Source organism: Pan paniscus, chromosome 3 (genome assembly GCF_029289425.2).
Source record: "Pan paniscus chromosome 3, NHGRI_mPanPan1-v2.0_pri, whole genome shotgun sequence".
Lineage (NCBI taxonomy): Eukaryota > Metazoa > Chordata > Mammalia > Primates > Hominidae > Pan > Pan paniscus.
Window position 1 is genome coordinate 13,731,722 of NC_073252.2, and position 25,038 is coordinate 13,756,759.

General features: G+C 36.1%; 1 protein-coding gene and 1 long non-coding RNA gene across 5 annotated transcripts in view; one reads left to right on the top strand and one right to left on the bottom strand.

Moving 5' to 3' along the window:
- Positions 1 to 9,194, bottom strand: part of RAB28 (RAB28, member RAS oncogene family) — a 108,622-nt gene extending 99,428 nt beyond the window's left edge. For 3 of the 4 annotated variants that reach the window (XM_003826789.5, XM_063603725.1, XM_055111201.2), the window contains exons 1-2: positions 8,892 to 9,191; positions 4,277 to 4,373 (exon numbers count right to left, since the gene is read on the bottom strand). In XM_003826789.5, the coding sequence (XP_003826837.1) occupies positions 4,277 to 4,373; positions 8,892 to 8,966 (172 nt within the window). In that variant the 5' untranslated portion in view covers positions 8,967 to 9,191. Of the gene's footprint in view, positions 1 to 4,276; positions 4,374 to 8,891 lie in introns of all 4 variants that reach the window. The other variant, XM_003826787.5, reaches the window with a different exon arrangement.
- On the top strand, positions 4,382 to 20,559 carry LOC134730256 (uncharacterized). The gene is made up of 3 exons (XR_010111920.1): positions 4,382 to 8,272; positions 10,981 to 11,137; positions 15,951 to 20,559. It is a non-coding gene; the product is annotated as an uncharacterized LOC134730256 (long non-coding RNA).
- Positions 20,560 to 25,038: the final 4,479 nt, after the last annotated feature.

Consider the following 25,038-nt stretch of genomic DNA (forward strand, 5'->3'; position numbering starts at 1 on the left):
TGTAAAAGCATTCTAAAAGGCAATCTTTAAAAATCCTTTTGTGCATTTTATAAAATATTTGGTTGATACAAAAATTTATGAGATAAGCTATTCTCCCTTCTCAATGCAACTGATGAGTACGCTTACAAAAGCCAAACTATGCTTTTTAGTTGAACATTTTAAACTATTCCCCTCATATAATTATGCAGTTTTCTCCAGTTTCAATTAGCACTTTTTGAATGATTTGCAAATCAAAAGAAAATAAAAGATTAGAAACTGAAAAATGATCTCACTTCAAAAAAAGATTATAAAGATATAAATTTATAAGCCAACATAAAATACTAAAATCAGAGAAAGTTAGTCATACCATCTAACTATGCAACTGAAAAGAAAAAGACATTTGATTAACCAGCACAGTTTTCTAAATTTTGGTGGGTTTGTATTACAATCTTTCCATTATTTAAACATAGGTTGTTCCATCTGCCACCGTGCAGAGGATTTCCATGAGGAACTTCCATTAGCATTAATGAGCGCTAATGTTTTATCACCATCATTATTACCACAGACACACACTTTCAACACTTAGACTAATGACCAAAATGTTCTTAAAGCCCTATGAATATGAAAACCAAAATGTCACAGACTAAGATTTGTCCAAAAACTTGTACAAATCGAATTTCTCAAAAATCTAAATTTTTTGAGATTCAAGGCTGAATTCTTCTATAATGCTGTCTCAAATGAAGCAGATGAGAAAGGGCTAGCCATCACTAAGAAGTATATAAACTAGTTTCAGAAACCCCTAAGCAGGCAGTAGTCTATTCATTTTACTTGCACAACTCTTTAGGGTTATTTGATTACTTCAAAAGACAGTGCTTAACAATACTAACTTTTACAGAGTAAGATTTTAGGCAATACTTAGTAAGTGCTAAAAGGTGTTTAATCCCATTTTTCTCAGAGCCAATGGTCCTTATTGCTTAACCTCACATCAAGAAATATAAAGCTTTTTTCTTTAAGTTCTGATATTCAGATCCTATCTGAATTAGGTGTTGTGAACACTTTGACTGTAATTTTAGGAACATGATCTTCATTACATGTTTTCAAGTTCTGACTACAATCATATCAAGACCCTAAATCATCTATCTACCCAACTGTCTCCCGTCTAAGAGGTTCATAGTCATGTGTTGAGGATACTTTTTAAATGCATGCCTTTCTAAATAAACCCTGTTATCAGTGTTTGCCTGTTTTTTTTAACATACAAATTCCAGTGACTCAGAAATAAAAATAGCTATGAATTACTGATAGTCCACTAATATAGAATGCTAACAAAAAATGACTATCTTTAGTTTCAATAAATGATATTTTAATATTACTTCTTATATCTAGAAATATATTTTTAACTCCACATTTTAATTTTAGGATTATTAACACATAAAACTAAAAATAAAATGTGGATTCCTTATTTGAGGAGCAAAATCCCATGAGGATATGATTCAAATCAATATTCATTTTCATTTTTGCAGGCATAAACATATGAATTCTCCTAGTATATTTTCAAGATGACATACCTATAAAGCTATATAAGAATATTCAAATAATATTATAATTTTGTTTAAATCAAGAATATATCTAATACAAATTTCTAACCAATAAAGAACATTAAGGAAATTGTCAGAAATCTAATCCCAAACACAAAATGCTGCAAAATTCCTGTTCCTCTGTAAGAAATGACATGTAACTAGGAGAAAAAATAAAATAAATGAGGTGACATAACACAGGTAAGTTGCTTTTGGTATGAATTAAAGCCACCAAGAGGGTTCAACAGTGACCTTGTAAAAGTACACTTGGTGCCTTGGTTAACCTTACTTAAAGTGCTGCATAGTCAAGATGGAACTAAAAACACAAGTCTGCCCACTTCTTGTACTAAAGACTTAGAAATCTTTTTCACAGTAGAACGCTGTTTACTGGACTGTACCCACAAGCTTCCTGAAAGTATTTTGACTAAGGCTCTTAAGAAGCTCTATCAGCAGAATCTCTGACTAACAGATACACTATTTTAAGCAGTAAAATCTGCACAGTGGTTGCATCCAGACTATACAGCATACCGGATCATGAAATATACTAAAATGGATGAGTATTTGCAAAGTAATGATCTTGAAAACTTGCATGAAGAGAATGTAAATAGATGGACAGGAGGTTTACACCCCTAACAATCTAACTGGTCAGAGGACTTAGCAGACTAGTAACAAATATTAGATTCACCGACTATGCTATAAATTCAATAAAGCTACCTGTAATGTTTTATTCAGCTAATGATACATTAATCATCCTACATGTGACGCTTATAATGAATGTACATTAAAGTATATAAAGGATAATTATAAACCTTGTAATTTATTCACCTCATTTCTTAATATACCTATTAATTATATAAAAACAAAATACATTGAAATATTTTTTCTTATTGAAATTTCTACCATAAGTTTGAGTCTGTTAAGTAGCATAAAACCAACTGCCTTAAAAAAAAATGGAAGTTTTTTTCTGGAACTTTGCCATCAAAATAAAAACTTAATTAGGAAAATTAAAATATACATTCATTAGTATACATGCCCTAGTGTCATTTTTTAACCTAATTACTAAGTCTAAAATATTATACTATAAATCTCGATTTCAATAATATCAAATATTTTTTACAAAGTAATCAAAATTTTTAAATTGGTAGTGCTGGGCCACAGGTCAGAAATCATCATATCACCTGTATAAAATGTCTAAAAACCAGTCTTTGTTTTTAATATTTGAGTAGGTACTTGTTTATTTAAGCTTTTCAACTAAAAAATGAGAAATATTAAAAGTAATGAGACAAAAAGTTGGTGGCTTTTCAAATTAAGCATCAAAACAAAATAGCTAATAATGAAATGCCATATTGAGATTCTCTGTGTACAACTGGCATCTGTGAAAAAAACTCCTACAAAAATAAGCTTCCAGCATCTATATTATGTGATCTGCGTATGTATTCAGCTAGTGACTGCTGTTAAGTATTCTGAATGCAGCATAGATTATCTGTAAGAGTGAGAATAATAAAATTAAAATGACATTTTCAGTTTTGGATACAATAAAAGAAAATACAAATGAAACACAGTACGCATATGTTTCTCCTTAAACCTCTTGCTGAACAATAACCCAGTAATGGAAAAATTGGAATTCTTTTTTTTCTCATGGGATATCTCCTAATCTATTTTTCACTGGTAGCCAAATACAAACTACCACAAAATATAGCAGAGTATATTACTAAGGAGATAAGAAGAATACCTCCATTACCAAGAGTTTTCATTACCTACTCTAAAACTTTCATGGGGAGTTGTCTGATAGATGGGGTGTCTGAGAGGTTAACATATTTCAATAATAATTGGAATGTATTAAACCCCTTCCCACTGTATCACTCACATTTCAGTACATGAATCTGACATTACACTTGCAACCATTTTCTCCAAATGTGCTTCCTCACAGAGGAGAGGGATGGATGGTTTATAAAGTCAATCAAGATAAACTGCTTTTAATAAAATACTTTAAACATATAATTTAACCATTGAAATTGAAAGGACAGCATTTTAAAGCCCCAATTGTTCAGAAACTAACTTAAAACATAAACCACTCTTTCTTTGTTATTATTTCCCCGTATTTCCCACAAAATGTGCTGCAACTGGCATCTAAATAGTTTCTTTGCATGGTGAAGTGAAACATCTTGAATGCTCAAACTGTATTTTTATGAGTGCCTAGGGACCCTAAATTTTAGTGGTCTATTAAATGCCAGCAATTTCATGCTGCCTTGCATAAAACAGCATTCACATATTAGAGCACAGAAGTTCCATAGCTACATTATACTTCTGTTCCAACTTTAAACAAAAAACTAAAACAGAGGCAAATCAAAATAATATTTTAAAAAATAATCCTTCCCAATCTTTTCACATTTTGTTAATACAATATCTGTTGACAAATGTATAGCACTTAATTTTTTAAAAGCTTTTCACAATTTTATAAGCAACCATTGTTTATCCTCAAAAAATGTATAGTAGCCAAAAACAGGGAAGGAGTGGGAGAGTATATAAACTTTTTCTTATACCCATGGACAATATGCCTTCATGATAGATTGTGATGAAAGTTAACATCCCTAAGATAAATTTACTGATTATATACATCTTCATGTAGAAGCAGCCCCAAAATTTTACACATTTCTTTCTTATGCCACTTATTGTTAAGATTTTTTTATAATCTTCTACGTTAAGACTTTTTAGTCTCTTACCTGGCAATGTTATCCTTCTCAAAAAGAAATCCAGTCCTATAGTTTGTTTGTACTGTTTCCCAAAAGTTTCTTGAGCAAAACACGTAGTTAAGGAGGTCTAAAAAATTGATGCACAGAATGTCAAAATTAATTCATTAAAGAAATGTAATCATAAGACCACTATAAATCTTAAGCAATCTTAACATGTACACTGCAATTAATCCAACAAGCAAATTTAAGCAGTTCTAATCAGTTACAAGGAGGGGAGAGACTTAACACCACCAGGTAAATTTCACTTGCCAGCAGCTATCGGTAGGGACAACGAACTAATGAGTTAGATCTCTTTAAATCTCCTGCTTGTCAAGATCCTTTTCCTTGCTGAAAATTAGAATTTGAGAGTTATCAACAGAAAAAAAAACTAAAAAATAAATAAAGATCTGAATTATTTTAAAACATATTTAAAGATCTAATCTTAGATCAGCTTCTGAGGTTAAATATTCTGAGGGTAGCTGAGCACTAAGCTAATAATAAGAAGCATTCATTAAGGAGGGAGAAATCTGCTTACAGAATTTTTCTTTTTCCCACAAGAAAAGCACCGTATGTAATTTTTCTTTATTTTTAAAGATGCTAAATGAAAATGACCCTAAAGAAAGACTGTGACAATATGTACCTCTTAAATAAACGTATTTTTAAGATTAATATAAAGCAGACAAAATGAATATTTTCCATCCAAGAACCATAATGCCAAGAAGTCACAAGCTATCATAACCAGAACAGATATACATTTGTTTTTTAATAGAAACTGAAAGTTTAGTCAAAAACTCTGGAGTTTTCTTTTTAAAGTACCATTTCTTATCAAAGCAAAAGAATAATTATTCTAGTAACAACTGAATAACAATAACTTAACAAATTCTTAAACATTTTAAATGCACTATTTTTATTTATAAACTTCCTCCAAAAAAGAGAAAGGCAACTTCACTAAGCTTTTATGCTCTTCAAGACAGACTCCCTACGTTAAGAGAAAATAGCCGTTTTTTATTTTAAAAGTTAAAATTACATGTCAACTCTTAAAATAATGAAAACTAAGATAAATTTCCAAGATAGCTTATTACAGTTCCTTATGACATAAGTAGTACAATAGTGCAAAAGAAAATTTGGCCAAACTTCAATTCCTTTTAGCAAGATCATCTAAAATTCCTTTTACACAGAACCATATTTTTCACACAAATGGCAATTTGGACACCATAACTCCAAATATTTTTGTGTTTAAATACCCAGCATTTGTAATAAATTTCGAAGATAATTGGCCAAGTATTTGTTGAGCACTACCATATAAAGGGTATTCTGCTAGACATCTAGAAACAAACACATTTGTTATATTTTTGACACATGTAACAATATCAAAACTGAGAGATCAGAATTGAAAAGATAGGTATTTCTTTTTACAGACTATTGTTTCTCATCTACACTATATTATTCTACTGATCTTATCTAACTTAGACCACAAAATCATCTTTGAAGAGGTTCAGAATTCTAGAAAAAAATAACTATCACTACTTACACTATTACAGATATTTCAAAATATTTAATAGACTGATGGTTGAAATACTTAAAGGTCAAAGAGAAACTGAAGGCATGTGTAACATTCACGTAATGTCATTTGAGATAATTTTTCACTTTAAAGGATCTCAGAGTTCAATATTTTCATGTTAAGGAATATTCAGAAAAATTCTAAGAAAGTTTCTTTTCCTGAAAAAGTGACTTCTAGATTTTGAAAGCCCTGCTTTCACACTTTTGAGGCAAACATAAAGCTAGGATTTTCAACTGGAATCGAGTATAAACTGTCAAAAATACAGGTTACTGGGAACATACAGAGTATTAAAGTAAGTTCTTACTATATCATCTCCCGATGTCTTGAGATAAAAATTGAACAGAGAATCAACTGAATCAGTGGGGGTCACTTTCTCTTCACTTATCTAGACTGCATGCTATCTTTCACATTCAATAATTTCTCAAGTCACTGTATAAATACCCTTCTTAATTACAGGTATTAAGTGAACAACTAGCTCCCATATCAGAAATATTTTTATCTGAATCTTTATATTTTTTGATTTGGAAAATTTCTGCTAACATTTTTGGTTTGGTAAATTTCTACTAACATTTTTTAACCATGCTACATTTACAAACACTGAAAAGACAGAAAAAAAAAGAATATTTTGCCTCAAAAAGCTCTTAAGAGATTATGTAATAAAAGAAAAAATATGAATCAGAAAAGGAAAGAAATAGAAACACGTGATACTGGAGGGAGGAGCTAAATTTCTCTTGGAGAAACTGTTAGTCATCATCTCAATACTCTATTGCATCTGTCAGTGTGTTGAAAAATGCTCAGTTAGATTGAGCAGGAAAAACAAATGCTAGCAAAAAAGAGCCAAGAGTTAAATCAGGATACAAGTAAGAATGAAAGAGAGGCTGAGTTCACAAAGAAAAGAACAATAAAGGAAAAAGAATGGGAATATTGGTGGCTGCCAAGTATTTGAGAACTGAATAGGGTATGGAGAAAAAAATTCTTGATTTAAGAATAATGAAAGAAGGTTAGGTGTCAGATGTTTGTGTCTGGAAGTTCCTGTTAGAAAAAGCTGTTACAGTTTTAAAATAAGTTATTTAGTCAAGATGATGAAGATTAAGTCAGAGCACCATAAAAAATATTAACTGTTATCCTTTGAAGCAGAATGATAATACTAATTCAAAAACATGGAAGTGAAAAAATTATCCTGTCCTATACAAGAAAAAATTTTAAACACAGATAAAAAAACCATAATTATTCACACTAAATTAGCAACAAAGGGGAAACATGTATGATAGGCTAAATAAAAAACTCAGACGCAAAATTATGAACAAATTTCACTAAGTAATATATGTACAATAAATACTGTTAGAAAAATGAACAACAGTTTAAAGAATTATGATAGCATATAGGATAACCAGCAATTTTTGTGTCTTTTTACAAATGTATTGTTATGAGTTGTCATTATCATTTTAAATGGGAAATAAGATCAGTTATGAATTGAATACAGTAAAATTTAAGAGCCAAAACCTTAGACGGCCTTCAAAAGAAAATCTAAATGATGAGAAAACTATAAAAATCTAACAAACTTTTTATTGAATAAAGGTGTTAGAAACAATGATTTATTTATAGCAATTCATTCATTCGAAAAGTTTACTAAGTATACAAAAATTAATATACTTTATAAAGAAAAGTTACCCCAAGTTCCTTTCTTCCCCCAACGTTTAAAGGTAATCATAGCATATTGTTTTCCTCAGCTTTAAAAATCTGTAACAAAGGATCCAAGAAGACAAGAAAGAAACAACAAAATACTCCAAATTTTGCATATAAAATTTTACATCTTTCCCAGGTGACCTCGAAACTCAAATGTCAGAACCAAAGGCAGAAGCAGGTATCTGGGCAGTGCCAACTGTCAGGGAGGATGCAAAGAGAAGTCGTCACCAGAGAAACCAGGGTCCGAAATGCAACCAGCAACAGGGAAATGTGAAGCCTTAAACAGGAAATAAAAGCCTGGGTTTCTTTAGACTATGGTTGGGATAAGGAAGGGGAGTACAGGGGTGATAAACTTTAGCAATATTCCCAGAAAGTGTTGGCGCCTTTGACAGAAGCATGGGTAAGAAGGCATCCGGGTAGAGGCTCTTCACTATTTGCTGGTGGAGGGATCATAGACCCCTCTGAGATCTTATGGACCCCCTCCCCAGAGGACGTACCGGGCAGTGTTTACTCCATTTCAGGAGTTCCACAACCTTGGGGTAGGAGCCCCTGCCTAGGAGATAATAAGACTGACGCTGCCTGATATTCTCACGCCCGCATTCATTCATTCGACCAGGGGATCCCTTTTGTCACGCAAGCAGCTCTACCCTCAGCATCCTGCCCATAACAGGAGCTCCATAAACACTTGTTGACTGACTGCTTGTATCGAGTGCTGAGCTGGAAACAGAGGTGATGAACAGGTATGATATTAAAATAGCAACTAGAGTGTACTGAGTGGACACTGTGCTCTAAAGGTTTTATGTGTATTTTCACATTTAATATGTATTTTCACATTTCTCCCTTTGCGGCGGCCCTTTTCAATACCCATCTTACAGATGAAGCTTAAACTGATTAGCAATTTGCCCTCCAATGACCCGACGACTAAGTGGCAGAGCCCCAATTCTCACCCGGGGAATACTGATTCCAGAGCTACGCTCCTGGGAGCTCACGGTGCAGTAGAAGCATCAGAAACGGTAAAGGGGGTGGGAGGGGAGGAGTAAGTGTGACCCAGACTACAAGTAAGAGGAGCTAAGATGCCTTGGCAAATCCCTGCCAGTCCTGAGAGGCGGGAAGCTGAAAGGCTGGCAATCCAGGCGGGGAGTTAGGAAGTGACTCTTTTTTAAGGGGGAGCTGGACAGCTCTCGTCGGCCTTCACCAAGCGCCCACTTCGTGTCCGGCCTCAGGCCACACAACCAGAAGGGCCCGGGCCTAGAAGCCCGAGGGCTCGGGGTAACGAGGCGACGCCGGGCGGCGGGGAGGAGGCCGGGGACCGCCGGGGTTCCTGCAGGCCTGGGACGGCGGGCCTGCTCGAGGACTGACCTTCCCGGAGGCGCCGTCCCCCAGCACGACGATTTTCAGTTGCCGGTCCTGGCTCTCCTCCTCAGAGTCCGACATGGTGTCCCGGGAACCAGGCCCGCCCCTCGAGGTGGAGGGGGGAAGGGAAGGAGGAAGGCTCCGGGGGCGGGGGAGAGGAGGAAGGGAGGTAGTTGCGGCAGGACCCCCGCCCCGGTATCTCCGCGCCGGCCGGAGGGATCCAAGGGGAATCACTCGGCAGGCGCCATCTTGCCCACCTCCCCGCCCTCTGCGCGCGGCCCCGCCCCCTACGCGCCCGTCGGGCGCGCGCCCCCGCCTCAGAGCCAACCCGCGCCGACCGGCGGCCCCGCCTGACAAGCCGAACCACTCGCGGCCCTGGACTGGTGTGGGGGACATTCCGGCGGGAGAGGCGAGGCGCTGCGTTGCCCTTCAGGAGACAGTTGGCTAGAAGAAGAAAAGAAGTGTTCGTTCAAATTAAGGAGAGAAAACGGGAGCAGAGCAGCTTTCAGGCTTTCCGTCAAATTCCCTTTTCTCCTTCCCTCTTGAGAAAGTCTCTGAAGGGAATGGTTCAGCCTGACGGGGTGGAGCAGTGACGCCCGGGCTACGCGCCAGGGTTGCCTGGCAGCCAGGAGTTCGAGGACCGGCGGCGGGGCGGGGCCTGTCTCCGGGCACCCGGGACGCCCGTAGCCTGGCGGAGAGCGCCAGAGAGGGCCCCTGAAAAACCGGACCAGGGAAGAGGGTACCTCGGGGCGGATGAGGGGACAGCTGCCAAGCCGAGGCTGCTGGGAAGCCTCAGTAGCGGCCGTGAATACAGTGGAGCTCTGGCGCTGCTTATTTCGGCCTAACTCTTGGTTTCCTCATCTGAACAACCCCAGGCTCCCATGGTTCGTTCATCAGACGCTACTGAGCGCAAACCTCCTGGCACCCCATCTTTACCCTAAGGCAGCAGTTCTCATAAAGTGTGGTCTAGGGACCTCTGGAAATCCCGATGACCTCAGAACAATTTTCATAATAATACGGACACCTTGTCTGTCTTTCTCACGTTCCTTCTCTCACTAGTATACCGTTTCCTGGAGGATACGCTTTGTGTACGACGTCATCACTGGCAGCTGAGGGAGCTTGCGTTTGTTGTTTTTAAACATTTCTCAGTTTTCATTTCAATGCAGTAGTGATAGGTGTAACCCACATAAACATAAGCTCTTTGGAGGTCACAGTAATTCTTTAACATTATAGAGAGGCCCTGAGTCCAAAAAATTTCAGAACTGCTGCCCTGGATAATCTCAGTCCAGGAGCGTTAGGTAAACGGCATAAATGAAATTTACAATTTAGTGAGGTAAATTCAAAAATAATAATGCTGTCCTGTTATGGTTGTTTCATTGTTAATCACTTAAAATTTATTGTTACCTTTACTACTATTAGGAATTATAAAGTATAATTATCCCCATTTTGCAGATGAAGTATCTTAACAAAATGCTTAGCCCAGAGGCAGTAGTCTTGGAGACCATATGGGCATTAGAACAGGAAAGCAGAACAGTGTAAAGAAATGCCCAGACCTAGAGGCAACACTGGAGTTTAATCACAGGTTTACTAGATATGTGTCCTCGAGCCTCAGTTTGTTCATCTGTAAAACAGACTACTGCCTTTGTGTAGGTTTGAAAATTAAATGAAATAATCGGCATAAAGTAGATAGCACAATGCCTGGTGTGTAGTAAGCACTCAATATTAACCAGTGTATTTATCACCCTCATCATCATCATAATTAGATGATGGTCCGTGTTGGAAGTGTCACTACTTTCTAGCCAATTTACCTTATACAAGTTTCTTATGTAGAGCCTCAGTCTCTTCATCTGCAGAGAGGGCTGGCCCACAATTATAGGTACCCAGTTAAGTATTAGTACCCAATTCTTTCCCCAATCCCCCACCACCATTGCCACCACCAATTTTCTATTCACCAGATTTGTTCATAAGAATTAGAAGAAAGAGGATATGTACTTGTTAGTGTGAAGAATCTACTTCCAGTGAGGACAGACTTAACCCCTTCTTGTCCATGAGGGCAGTTAAAATGCAAGAAAATTTCTTTTCCGGTCTTCCTTAGATGGCTATGTGATCCACCGGACTAATGAGACAGAAGACAGTGTCCTTTGGAAGACATTTGTAAAAGAACCCTCCCCCCACCATTTAAAAAAAAGGAAAAGAAAAAAGGAGAGTTACAGGAGAGTCCTCCTCCTCCCTTCCTTTGCTGTCATTATTGGGTAAGAACAGGATTTTTGGAACTACTACACTTTGTTCACTCTATCTTCTAGGTTTCTTGTTATGGGAAATAATAATATGGTACTTTGGTGATGAATTGTGTTACTTACAAACAAAAAAATTCCAACTGACATAACTACTTTGGCCAAAAACTAGATTTAGCTGAACTCATAGGCCTGATTTTCATATGTGGTTTTATATGAAGGGAAATCTAGAAGAAAGCTTCTCATTTTCCACTCATCAATTTCTGAGATGACTCCTTTGATTGAGAGACAACATTCATTTGGATATGGGTACATCAATAGGATAGTGTTATATAAAACAAAAAGTTGCACTATTTTAGTGATCATATTTTACACATATGGCAAGTTTCTGGGTTAAAAGTTAGAATTTAAAGACTTAGAGCCATTTTTATAAAGAAAAAGAAAAAAAAACTTTCTATGTGAGGAGGACCATGTTAGCATTGAGAGCTTCCAGTATGATACTCTGACATACTAAAGAAACATAGAGCTGATCCAACAAAAAGAATATGTCTTTGTGGATTCTCATGTACAATGCTCTTAACAGGGTCAAAAATTAGAGGAATGGTCTTCAGTCATTTTAAAACTAATAGACAAAAGGTTTATAAGAATTCTAGACATTGTATAAAATATCTTTTATAGCATCTCTAACAGATAATTATTCAAACCTTATTTGAATACGTCCACATTCAAGGAGTTTCTTCCTTTATGAAGCAACCTGGCCTGTAGATGGATAGGCCTGGTTATTAAAATATTATCTCTGATGATGAGCCAAAGCTTATCACTATAAATTACAGCTAATGGTAATAGGTATGTCTTTCTCAATAAAATGAAAACTCCCCATTCCACAGGAAGATGATCAAAGTGATTCATTAATACTTAGTGACTGCTAGACATGGTGGCTTATACCTGTGATCCCAGCACTTTGGGAGGCCGAGGCAGGAGGGTTATGTGAGCCCAGGAGTTCATGACCAGCCTGGGCAACATAGGGAGATCCTGTCTCTAAAAGAACTTTAAAAAACAAAAATTACCCAGCCAAGCATAGTGGTAGGCGCCTGTGGTCCCAGCTACTTGGGAGGCTGAGGTAGGAAGATCACTTGAGCCTGGGAGGTCAAGGCTACAGTGAGCAGTGATCATGCCACTGCACTCCAGCATGGATGACACAATGAGACCCTGTCTCCAAAAATAAACAAACAAACAAAACTTAATTAAATTTACAAATATTTAGTGACTGCCTACTGTGTACCAGGCATTCTTGTTCACAACTCCTCTAAACACTGAAAATACATACGTGAAAAAAAACATACAAAAGCTCTGTTCCCATGGAATTTACATTCTGGTAGAGGGATATGTAGGCTGAATAATAGCCACATGAAGATATCAGGTCCTAATCCTTGGAAACTGTAAATGTTACCTTATTTGGAAAAGCATCTTTCAGGTGTGATTAAGTTAAGGATTTTGAGATGGGAAGATTATCCAGGATTATTTGGTGGGCCCTCAATGCAATCACATGTATCCTTATAAGAGAGAAGGCAATATAACCACAGAGACAGAGACTAGAATGATGCAGCCACTAGCCAACGAGTGCTGGCAGCCACTAGCAGCTGGAAGAGGCAAAAAACAAATTATCCTCAGGCTTCTGGAGGTAGCCCAGCCCTGCTGACACTTTGATTTCAGTGCAGTGACACTGATTTAGAACTTATGACCTCAAGATCTGTGAGAGAATACATTATGTTCTTTTAAGTTACCAAGTTTATGGTAATTTTTTACAATAGCCATAGATAACTAATATAAGGATGAACACAGATATTTAGTAAATCATCAAGACAGTTTCAGATTCTGGTACATTAAAAAGGTAGTAAAATAGGTGACAGATGAAATAGAGTAAAAATATCTTAACATTATTATTCATCACTAATGAAGGTGGGAAAATGGTAAACGAATCAAGGAAGGAACTAATTTCAGAAACTACCAGTCTCTGACATCTTCTTAACAAATCCAATGTCATCCATCAGTTTTCTTCATCTTTTTGCACTATTTCACAATTTTGAAGATGTAGATCCTAGGACTAATGTCTGAGTAAGGCTAAATACTGGCCATGCTTCCAGGTTGTACACTTGGTATTTCTGTATTTGTATAGTTCTGCTGAAAAACTAAGAAAAATACAGAACTAATCCCTAGAATTAATTGGTTTGTTAAACTCCTTGAGGACAAAATTTTAAAAAATAAGGCTTTCTTCCTAAAATTCTGTTCTCCCATGGGTTGTATGCACATCTACATAGATATACATGTGCATGTTGTATGTTTAACCACCATCTGAATCAAGACATAGAACAATTCAGAATCCCAGCAGACTCTCTCATGCCACCTCTCGGTTATTACCTCCTCAAAGATTACTATTATGATCTCTAGTCCTGTACATTAGTTTTACCAGCTTGTAAACATCATACAAATAGATTACAGGTAGTATGTTCTCTTTGGCATCTAGCTATTTTCACTCAATAGTATTCTATAAAGTCATCCATGTTGTTATGTGCATCAGAAGTGTATATTTTCTATTGCCATGTACTATTCCATTGTATGAATCCACTACAATTTATCCACTGTACTGTTGATGGACACACAGGTTGTTCCCAATTTGGGAATACTATGATGGGTGCTCCTCAGTACAGCCTACCGCTCTTCCAAAGGAAATCTCTGTCCACAATTAGCACTCTTCTCTCAAAAAAAAAAAACCAAAAAAAAAAAAACAAATCCTCCATCTACATTTTATACTCTTGAGATGGGTGAGGCATGCAACAACAGTCATGGAACTGGTTCTTGGACATAAGTTTTGACATCTGCATTTGATGATTTAATCTAGGAGTAGCTCATCTACTATATCTCATGGTCTCTACTTGAAACTTCAATTTTCACATATTGTTGTCACCATTATAAAAACGTGACTTCCGTACACAAAAATATATTAAGCCCGGTCAGGTGTCGTGGCTCACGCCTGTAATCCCAGCACTTTGGGAGGCTGAGACGGGCGAATCACGAGGTTAGGAGATTGAGACCATCCTGGCCAACATGGTGAAACCCCGTCTCTACTAAAAATACAAAAATTAGCTGGGCATGGAGGCATATGCCTGTAGTTCCAGCTACTTGGGAGACTGAAGCAGGAGAATCTCTTGAACTCGGGAGACAGAGGTTGCAGTGGAGCCAATCGCGCCACTGCACTCCAGCCTGGGTGACAGAGCAAGACTCCGTCTCAAAAAATATATATATATACACACACATATATATATATATACACATATATATATATACACACACATAAATATATGTACATATACACATAAATATATATATAGAGAGAGAGCCCACTTTCTATCAAAACCTTCCTGACTTTTTTTTTTTTCTGGTTGACAGAATGATGCTGAACTTCATGTGTAAGAATAAACACATGACAATAGCCAGGAGAAGCAAGAGGAGGGGCAAGAAATGAAGGGATCATTAATGGGCAACATATTTTTTTAGGACTATTTATAATTGCAACTGTATTGTGCAATGTCTGGAATTAATCTCAAAGCAAATATTGTATTTTATGGGGGAAAATTTAAAAAACAATAAAATACATTAAATAAAAACTAGACAAATGGAGAGACATCTCATATCCATGGATAGAAAAACAATAAAATATATCAATTCTACCAAATGATCTACAAAGTTAATGCAATTCTAATAAGATTTTTCATAGAATTTGAAATGGCACATATGGAAGGTAGAGATCCAAGGACAGGCAAGATATTCCAGAAGAAGAAGATCCTAGAACTTTCCTTACCGTATATCAAGACTTTGTATAAAGTTATAATTAAGATACAGTATATTATTGGTGCAAGGATAAACAAATTCACCACAATAACATTGGAGAGCCAAGAAATAGGCTGCCAGATACATGAAACTTTATATATGAGAGAGCGTATCGAGTAGTGTATCAAAGAGGAAAGGGGTGACTGTTGGAAACATATAGGAAAAGAAATGAAATTGGAAGTGTACATTTCATTATACACACAAAAAAATAAATTCCAGTTGAATACGAATCTAAATGTGAAAGAAACCTCAAATACCAGGAAGAGACTGCCTTTCTTATCTTAGGATGGAGAAGAATTTCATAATGAAGACACAAAGAGTTCTTCATAAAAGAACATCAAGAAAATTTTATTAAAATTTAAAACTGTTCATCAAAATATACAATAAAGTGAAAGTATAAACCACAAACTAGGAGGAGATACATTCAACACATAAAACTTATACCAATTGGTATCCAGAACCTCCAAAGAACTACAAACCAGTAAGAAAAAAAAAATAGAAAAATGAGCAAATAAAATGAAAAGACATTTTACAGAAGAAGAAACAGTGTGGTCAATAAACATATACAAAAATATTCAACCCGTCTTAATGTAACCAGAAAAGCACAAAAAGGGTTTAATGAGGTACCATTTCATACCTGTAGATTAGCAAAAACTAAGAAGTCAAACAATATCTTTATCAGTCAAAAAAATGAAAAACATAAAGTTATGTTAACAGAGAGAATTAATATGGAGAATTTGTTACATGGTGTTGAAGTACAGAAAAAACAAAAAGGAAATACAGGGGTGTAGCACAAAGTTACTGCAGGAGGCAGTTACTACCTCTTACCTGTTAGACTAGAGGAACGAAAGAAAGTGGTTGGGGTTATCATAACTTCGAAGCTGAAAGAGACAAACTAGAGAGTTAGGACCCAGACTTTTGCCTTACTGCTACTGTTTTTCAGGAGTACAGAGGAAGGATCCAAGGAGCAAGACACAGAATTCTGAGGAGGATGTTCCATTGGCTGCTACTGGCCATACTTTGGAAGATCAGAGGAGGGTTCCCACAGAGCTGGAACTCACCTCTGAGAAGAGGATATTGCTCAGCTGCTTCTCGTGCCTCCAAGTGAACACAATAGTGATGCTGATTCGTGAAGTTAGAAAGAATGTGGAAACTAGAAAACCACAGCTATAACCAACTGCTGCTGCTAAGGTGAGATCCCATATTTGGAATTACATTGACAAGAATGCCAAACAAACAAGAAAGAAAGTCCCTTATGCCTCCTCCTACTTTCCAAACTCTCTCATGTACCCAACCTTAGCAGAAACCAAAAGGATGCAAGCTGGCAAACAAACAAAAACAAAAACAAAAACCTATAGTTTTGATCGTACTAGCTCCATCAATAAGTCAGTACATACCTTTACAATCTGCATGATACCAGTTGTTGCAGAGAATGTGGATCAGTGGGAACTCTGACACATTCCTTGTAGAGAATACATGAAACCAGCTGGGCACGGTGGCTCACGCCTGTAATCCCACCACTCTGGGAGGCCGAGGTGGGTGGATCACCCTGAAGTCAGGATTTCGAGACCAACCTGGCCAACATGGGCAAACCCTGTCTCTAATAAAAATACAAAAATTAGCTGGGCGTGGTGGCGCACACCTGTAATCCCAGCTACTTGGGAGGCTGAGGCAGGAGAATCACTTGAACCCTGGGAAGTGGAAGTTGCAGAAAGCCGAGATCGTGTCACTGCACTCCAGCCTGGGCGACAGAGCCAGACACCATCCAAAACAAAAACAAAAACAAAAACAAACAAAGGGAATACATGAAATCACTTTAGAAAACAATTTGTCTTGGGCCAGGCGTGGTGGCTCATGGCTCACGCCTGTAATCCTAGCACTTTGGGAGGCCGAGGTGGGCGGATCACTCAAGGTCAGGAGTTCAAGACCAGCCTGGCCAACATGGTGAAACCTCATCTCTACTAAAAATACAAAAAAATTAGCCAAGCACGATGGTGGGTGCCTGTAATCCCAGCTACTCCGGAGGCTGAGGCCGGAAAATCGCTTGAACCCGGGAGGCGGAGGTTGCAGTGAGCCAAGATTGAGCCACTGCACTCCAGCCTGGGCAACAGAGTGAGACTCCCTCCCAAAAAAACAAAGAAAGAAAGAAATTTGTCATTACTTCGTAAAGTTAAAAGATGTGCATAGCCTGGTGACCCAGCAATTGCACTCCTAGGTACGTACCCTGGAAATCTCATATAAAAATGCAGCAGGCGAAACGTGCAAAAATTGTCATAGGCTCATATTCATTAGAGAAATAATCCAAAGGCCATTCAACAACAAAGTGGATAGATTTTGGCATATTCGTACAAGGAAATACTATATAGCAGGGGAAAATGAATAAACTCCAGCTACGGGGATTTATCTTAGAAATACAATATTGAGTTGGGCGGAGCGGGGGTGAAGATTACCTAATGTATGATACCATATTTATCAAGCTCTAAAACAAGAGCACAAAAGTAAATGTATATACACTTATACATGTACATGTATGAGTAATAAAACTGTCCATAAAGAGGAAGGTAAAAGAAGATGGAAAAGAAGAAACAGAAAAAGAGATACAGGTTATAATTTTTTTTTAGGTTGTGTGTTATCTTAATTCATTTTCTGTTGCTTATAACAGAATACCTGAAACTGGATAATACATAAAGAAAAAAATTAATTCTTACAGCTATGGAGGCTGGGAAGTCCAAGGTCAAAGGGCTGAATTTGGTAAGAGCCTTCTTGCAGCACAGAGTATCACATGGAGAAAGGGCTGAGTGTGTTCATGTGTTTGTGTGCTCACGTATGAGGTCAGGGCTGTTCCTCTTCTTACAAAGCCACCAGTTCTCTCCTATGATAATCCATTAATCCATTAACACATTAATCCATGAATGGATAAGTCTATTTACGAAGGCAGAGCCTTCATGATCCAATCACCTCTTAAGGGCCCCACCTTTCAATACAGCCTTGGTGATTAAGTTTGAAGAAGTTTTGGAGGGCACAGTCAAACCATAGCAGATGGTGATTTCACAAGTATTCATTATATTATTATGCCATGTAACTTACTCATAACTTTATTAAATTATTTGCTATATATCTAAAAGAAAAATAAGTGAAGCTTCCCTAAGTTTTCAAGTATTGAAAAGAAATAAGAACTTCCAGATATTTTTTAAAGTATTATTAAACTAACACTAAAACTGTGTGGAGTAGGCATTGAAATAGATGGGTTTTCTTCAACAGAAAAGATTAGAAAGGTCTCAATATACAAAGAAATTAACTGGTTAGTAAAGGCGATATTTCTAATCAGTGGGGAAAACGTGGGTAATTTTTAAAACAATATTTTCTCATTTCTTCAAAATGAATTCCACATGAAGTTAAATCATATTTCTTAAATGAAGTCACAGCAAACTAGAAAAAAAGTGCATAGATTTCTATAATCTGAAGTGGAAATAACTCCTCTAAGCATAGCATGAAGGTCAAGTCACTAAATTAAAGACTGATAATGTGTGTACATAAAATTTTAAATATTCATGTGGCCAAAAGCACTATTAGGATCATGTAAACTTCCAGCAAAGACAGAAGATTTGTGCCAGTCTTCTTGCTGAGGAAACCCAGAAAATCTAGACATAATATTTTTTAATCTGCTTGAAATTATCAGAGTTACCAAATTATGACATGAGAATTTATGGGGCTAAGATTTAGTTGAAGAAAAAAGCCCAAAGAGCAGGAGACAGCTTTAGGGGCAACTGTCCCCAGATAGTATCTGCTGATTCAGGAAGTAGAATTGAGACATAGGATAAGTAGCATTTTTAACAGCCTCATAAAACTGGGAGGAGAAGGGGTAAACATGGGAGTTCAGGCCATGTCAAGGAGGAAGGAGCCTTAGTAAACCAGCCCACATTCTTTGGGTTGGGACCCTGAAAAGCTACATCTTAGAAGAAAGAGTGAGTGAACCAGAAATAGGCAGTCCCCATAGGAAGTGAAGCCAAATTTTTGGTTATCTCAATTTTATAATCTCGGGTTGCTAATTTTCTTAAGTGAATCACATACAAGAAGTAAAAGCGTATTCTTTCTGGAAGAAGATAATATAAAAATATCTCTATAATTTTCCATAATTAATATCTGGCACTCAATCAAAAATGTTGCATTGAAGAACAAGACTTTCTGACTGAAAATCAAAAGAAATTGTGAACAAAAGAAGTACGGCACAGGGACCTAAATTATGGAGATATAAACCATGAACTTTAAACAGCTAATATATTTATGGGATTAAATGACAAGACTGAGAATTTGGTCTGGGAAATTGAAATTATAAAAAAGAACCAAATGGAAATTAGCTAAAAATATAACAACTGAAGTTAACCCAATAAATAAGTGTTATGCCTGGTTACACATAGCCAAAGAGAGAAATAATAAGGTAGAAGTAAGTCAATAAAATATTCAGACTAACGGACACAAAGACAATGGAATAGAAAATACAGAATATACAGTAAGAAACATGTATGAAATGTATAATTGGAGTTCCAAGAGATATATTGTTTTCTTGATTCATCACAAAGTTGGCATTTCAGAGCAGTGAAAAAGGGCCCTTTTTTCTTTTCTTTTCTTTTCTTTTCTTTTTTTTTTGAAATGGAGTCTCGCTGTGTCGTCCAGGCTGGAGCGCAGTGGCACGATCTCAGCTCACCACAGCCTCTTCTCCCAGGTTCAAGCAATTGTCCCGCCTCAGCCTCCCGAGTAGCTAGGATTACAGGTGCGCACCACCATGCCCGGCTAATTTTTGTATTTTTAGTAGGGATGGGATTTTACCATGTTGGTCAGGCTGGTCTTGAACTCCTGACCCTGCCTCAGCCTCCCAAAGTGCTGGGATTATAGGTGGGAGCCACCATGCCCAACATAAGGGCCCTCTTTTCAATAAATTGTCTTGGGCCAATTGGATAGTCATTTAGAACAAAAGTGAATCTTGAATCGTATGTGATACCATATTCAAAAATCAGTTCTGGCCATTTCATAAAGCTAAGTCTGAAGGTGAGAAACTTCTTAAAAGATTACATAGGGCAATATTTTTGCGACCTTGCAGTGGGTGAAGATTTTTTAAAGAAGAAATGAAGAAACCAACCTTTAAAGGAAAAGTTAAGTAAATGAGTTACATTGAAATTTTAAAATTCTTCTCATCAAAAGATACATTTAAGCAAATTAAAATGAAAACCACAGAGCAGAAGAAAACATTTTCAGTACATATAATGCAGACACTTGTATCTAGAATTGGAAAGTTTACCTGCAGCTTTAAGAAATTGACACAAATAACCCAATAGAATGTTCGACATGAGGCTTGAATAGGCACTTCATGAAATGGCCAATAACATTAAAAGGTTCTTAACTTCATTAGTAATCAGTTAAATGCAAATGCAAAGTATTATAAGTTACCACTACCCATACACCAGAATGGTTAAGTTACAAAGGCTGATATTGCCAAGAATTGGAGAAGATGTGAAACCATTAAATTTTCCATGCACTGCTGATAAGAGTATATATTTCTGTAACCACTTTGTAAACCTGTTTGGCATCATCTAGTAAAGCTGAATATACACAACCTATAGTTGGGCAGTTTGATTTCTTAATATCTACCCAAACAAAATGCAACCAAATGTATGTACAAGAATGTTCATGGCAATATTATGCATAATACCTCAAGACTGGAACCAGTCTAAATGTCCATCAACAATTGAGATGTTGCATATTCACACAGTGGAATATTATACAGCAATGAAAATGAATGAATTGCTACATATTACAATATGAAAAAAAAAATATGTTAGGTGAAAGAAGCCAGACACAAGTGAGAACATCTTCTGTGAATCTGTTTTCATAAGGTAAAAACAAACAAACAAACAAACGAACAAACAAAACATTGGTATTAGAAGTAAAGTACTGGCTACCTATGAGTGAGGTACCAGTACTTTCGAATTACTGATAACATTCTATTTCTTGACTTGGATGGTGGTCACATGGATGTGTGTTCTTTCTTATAATTCACTTAGCTATGAACTTGATGTGTACAATCTTCTGTATGTTTTGCTTATATAATTATAAATATATACATATATAATTGATAGCAAATGCATATAAAATATCTAGACTAATACAAACCAAATTATGAATAGCTATTAATAGTAGTGAGATTATAGAGAACTATCCCTTTCCATTTAAACATTTTGATATTGTATGAAATTTGTTACAGTGAACATAAATTTGATTTAAAAATGGAAAGAAAGGATAAAAATAGTTCAACAATAACAAAAGACGAATAATAAACAACAGTCCTTTTCACAGTAGGTAGATGAGAACTTTGTCATATGATTAGTATATTCTGCTAATACATACAAAACCTGCTAGTTTAATAATCATCTAAAAGCCTTTGTTTGAAAAGAAATAACTCTTGCTTGTAACAGAACCCCAAACTGGTTTGTGAGCTGCAATTTTCCATCTGTCCACAGTTCTGCCTCATTGCATGGGGACGTGCTTCATTGATTCCTAAAGCATAGCTCCAGACAAAACCAAAAATCTGTAGAGCAGAAGAGTTCTCAAATCACCTCCACAGCTGTAAAAACCAGACCTATCACAACTCACCAGCAAGGCTGGCATGGTTAGATAAGGTAATATGTGTAGAAGTGTTCTGAAAAATAGGAGTTGTGGTACAAACACAAAACATTATTTGAAGCTTGATTGTGGGAGCTTTGAAGGTGTGAATTTCCTTCACCATCAAAAGCCGGCATAAAGATTCCAGTGGTACTAGGGAAATGGCATTTCCGGAGTCCATGGAATGGCAGCGCTGCAAATGTTCTCTAACTCCTAATATCCTTTACTTTGATCTCTTCTGAAACCTTGTTTTATACAGCCCTCCTCCATTGCATAACTGCTTTATCTATGATGGTCCTTAGCTATGTCATCTGGGTTTTCAGTTTATCTACGTTGTAAAATTTAAGTTTAAGACATTCAGACAAGTGAGATACTGCTATAAAGTATTATCTTAATTTTGAGAGGGCATTTCCCAAAAGTGAGTTCTTTGGACATTAGTCCAATGAATTCCTGTTTAGTTTGAAAACAGCTATAGCTACTCTACTTTTGGAAGGTGACAATGCACTTGAACAGACTATATTGTGAGAAATACTGCAATAAATAATCTCCGTTGACCTTTTACAACCCAACATTACTTGAAAAAGGGTATTTAGTCAAATACATTTCTGGAAATTCCCTGAACTTATTTGACCAAAGAACCCATTTTCTAAATAATATTTACTAATATATAGAACTAATATAACTAATATCACATAAAATATTATTTTAGAAGCCCTACTTTTAAAAATTCCAGAAAAGAAATAAATCGTATGCATAGTTAAGAAACTTAGTTCTAATACTTAAATCCTCATTATAGAAGGGCTCATATGCAAAAGGTTTCAATTTCTTCTTAAATATATGAGGAGCTCAGTATTATAATATACAAATGTTTTGATTCAGAATGTTTAAAACTTTCTCAGTGCCTTAGTCATTATTACTAAAATAAATTAGTATCATAAGAACATGAAGAGAAGCTCAAGCGTGGTGGTTAAAGCAGTAGCATAGATTTGAATAGATCTGATTTACATTTGTAGTCATGTTTATGACGTTGGACAAGTAATGTAAATTTTGTGAGTTTCAGTTTTCTCACCTATAAAATAGATATTATAGTAATAGTACTTAATAGGATTATTAAAAAGCTTATCAATATATATACAGTGCTTAGTATAACACTAAATCTATATTAGAACCTTTTATTAAAGTGTCTCATTTTCATATCAAGTAAGCACATTAGTACATAAATATTCAAATGAATTTTGTCTATAAAGCCTTCGCGATGGCAACCTATCCAGTTAAGCCAGTGATGCTAATATTTTCAAATATCTTTTTTTGCGAGATGAGTAAAGGGAGAAAGAGTAAGCTTTCTGACTAAATATGGATAAATTAAAGTTTGGTATGATACAGGAGAATCATTTTCCTGAAGAAATTTAACTGAATTCAATAAAAACACTAGATATAGCCCCTGCACACACAAAGCCATAGATTAATACTACCTGCTGTGAGATAGTTAACTTTGAAAAACCAGTTTCCTGGAGAAGAAGAAATTCTACCTTAAAACTATAACAGTCTAGAAATCCTGCCTGAGTTTCCAGCCAGCGACTTGCCCTACAAATTTCAGACTTGCCAGCACCCACAATCATATGAACCAATTCTTTCAAATTCTTCTCTTTCTTGCTCTCTGTCACTACACACACACACACACACACACACACACACACACACAAAGTGGTTCTGTTTCTCCAGAGAACCCTGATTGATACATGCTGTGAGGGATACCAAGGTGAATTATGACTTTATTTGATTAGTATTTATGCTGCCTTTGCAAATAAAAGAATTTTTCCAATTCCTCTTTTTTTTGAGTACCCATTATGAAACAGACACCTCATGAGGAAATTTAGCATATATTGTCTAACTTCATCTTTATAATGATCCAACAAAAGTAAGAAGTAAATCTTAAATATTAGAAACTGCAATTTGTGAATTACTTTACAGAATATAAGACCCCAAAAGAAGGGATACAAATATAGAAAAAATAAAGCAAGAAGTGAGGAAATTCATAGACATGAACAAAATAAGTAGGAAAAAGAAATTACTTTGAAACTGAAATATTTTGAGTTATCCTGGGCTAAGCCTACTTAGCTTTTTCCAAAAAAAAATCTTAATTTTTATATAATGGATTTAGCACATCTTTCCCTAGTTACTTGACCCTCCACTACTCCATGGTATATTCATGACAACTATTTAACAATATATACTTAAATAAGAAAAAATATGGCTATAAGGAGAGAAATAAAACATGAATTTAATTTCAGCTCTACTTATTACTAATTTATAGGCCTTGGGTAGCCTTCTTAGCCTCAGTTTTGTTACCCATAAAATAGAAGTAAGAGTAAACACTTCACAAGGGTATTATGAAGATCAAAATACTAGTATTTTAAAGAAATGCAAGGGAGAGGACAGCACAATGCTGTCAATAAAAGCCAAGTTTCTGAAGTTTTTGCAATTCTGCAAACTGTATACAAGCTCTAAGTTCTTCTCAACACTAAACCAAAAACTTTTTCAAACTAAACCTCTGTTGCTGTTTTAAATGAAACTTTTAGAAATGAAAATTATAATCATTGAAATTAAAATCTTAGTGACTGGATTAAGTAGTACATTTGAAACAGCTCAGTAACTGGAAAATAAATATGATGAAATTACCCAGAATGTACCACAGATGTATCAGGATATTTTTTAAAAATGGGAGAGAGATTGAAAAACATGGAGAATAACCTGGGAAGGTGTAACATGCAACTACAGTTGAAGAAAGAGAAGAGAGAAAGGATATGGAAGAGGTAATATGCTGAAATGTAAAGACTGAGGATTTTCTAGAATTAATGAAAGACATTAAATGCACATAAGCAAAACACAATATTCTAAGCAGAATAATAGAAAGTGACACCTGAATTCATTGTATTAACATTCCATAACCTACCAAAATGTGAAAAAAAAGTTTTTAGGTTATATCCTGTATATGCTAGTCACAGATTAAATCCTCTATATGCTAATCATAAATTAATCTATTTTTCTTGTAACCAGGAAAATACAAAATAATAACATATGTCATAATGATACATTTAATTGCAATTTTAAAGCATTTGTTGTTTTTCTTATAGGTGTGTACGTGCATGCACGTGTGTGTATGTGTGTGTGTATGTTTCTCTCTGTATCAGGCCAATTCATTACTTGCTGGAAGTCATACCACAAAGCATTTTTGCCAACTATTTATGTTCTTTCCTTACTTAGGTAAAGTAAATCCCATACTTTCTCAGTAGGGTTAAGGTCAAGACTCTGAGGGGAGCCACTCCTTCCTAATTAGTTCCCCAGACTCCTCTTTTTTTCCCCCTTTAAATGGC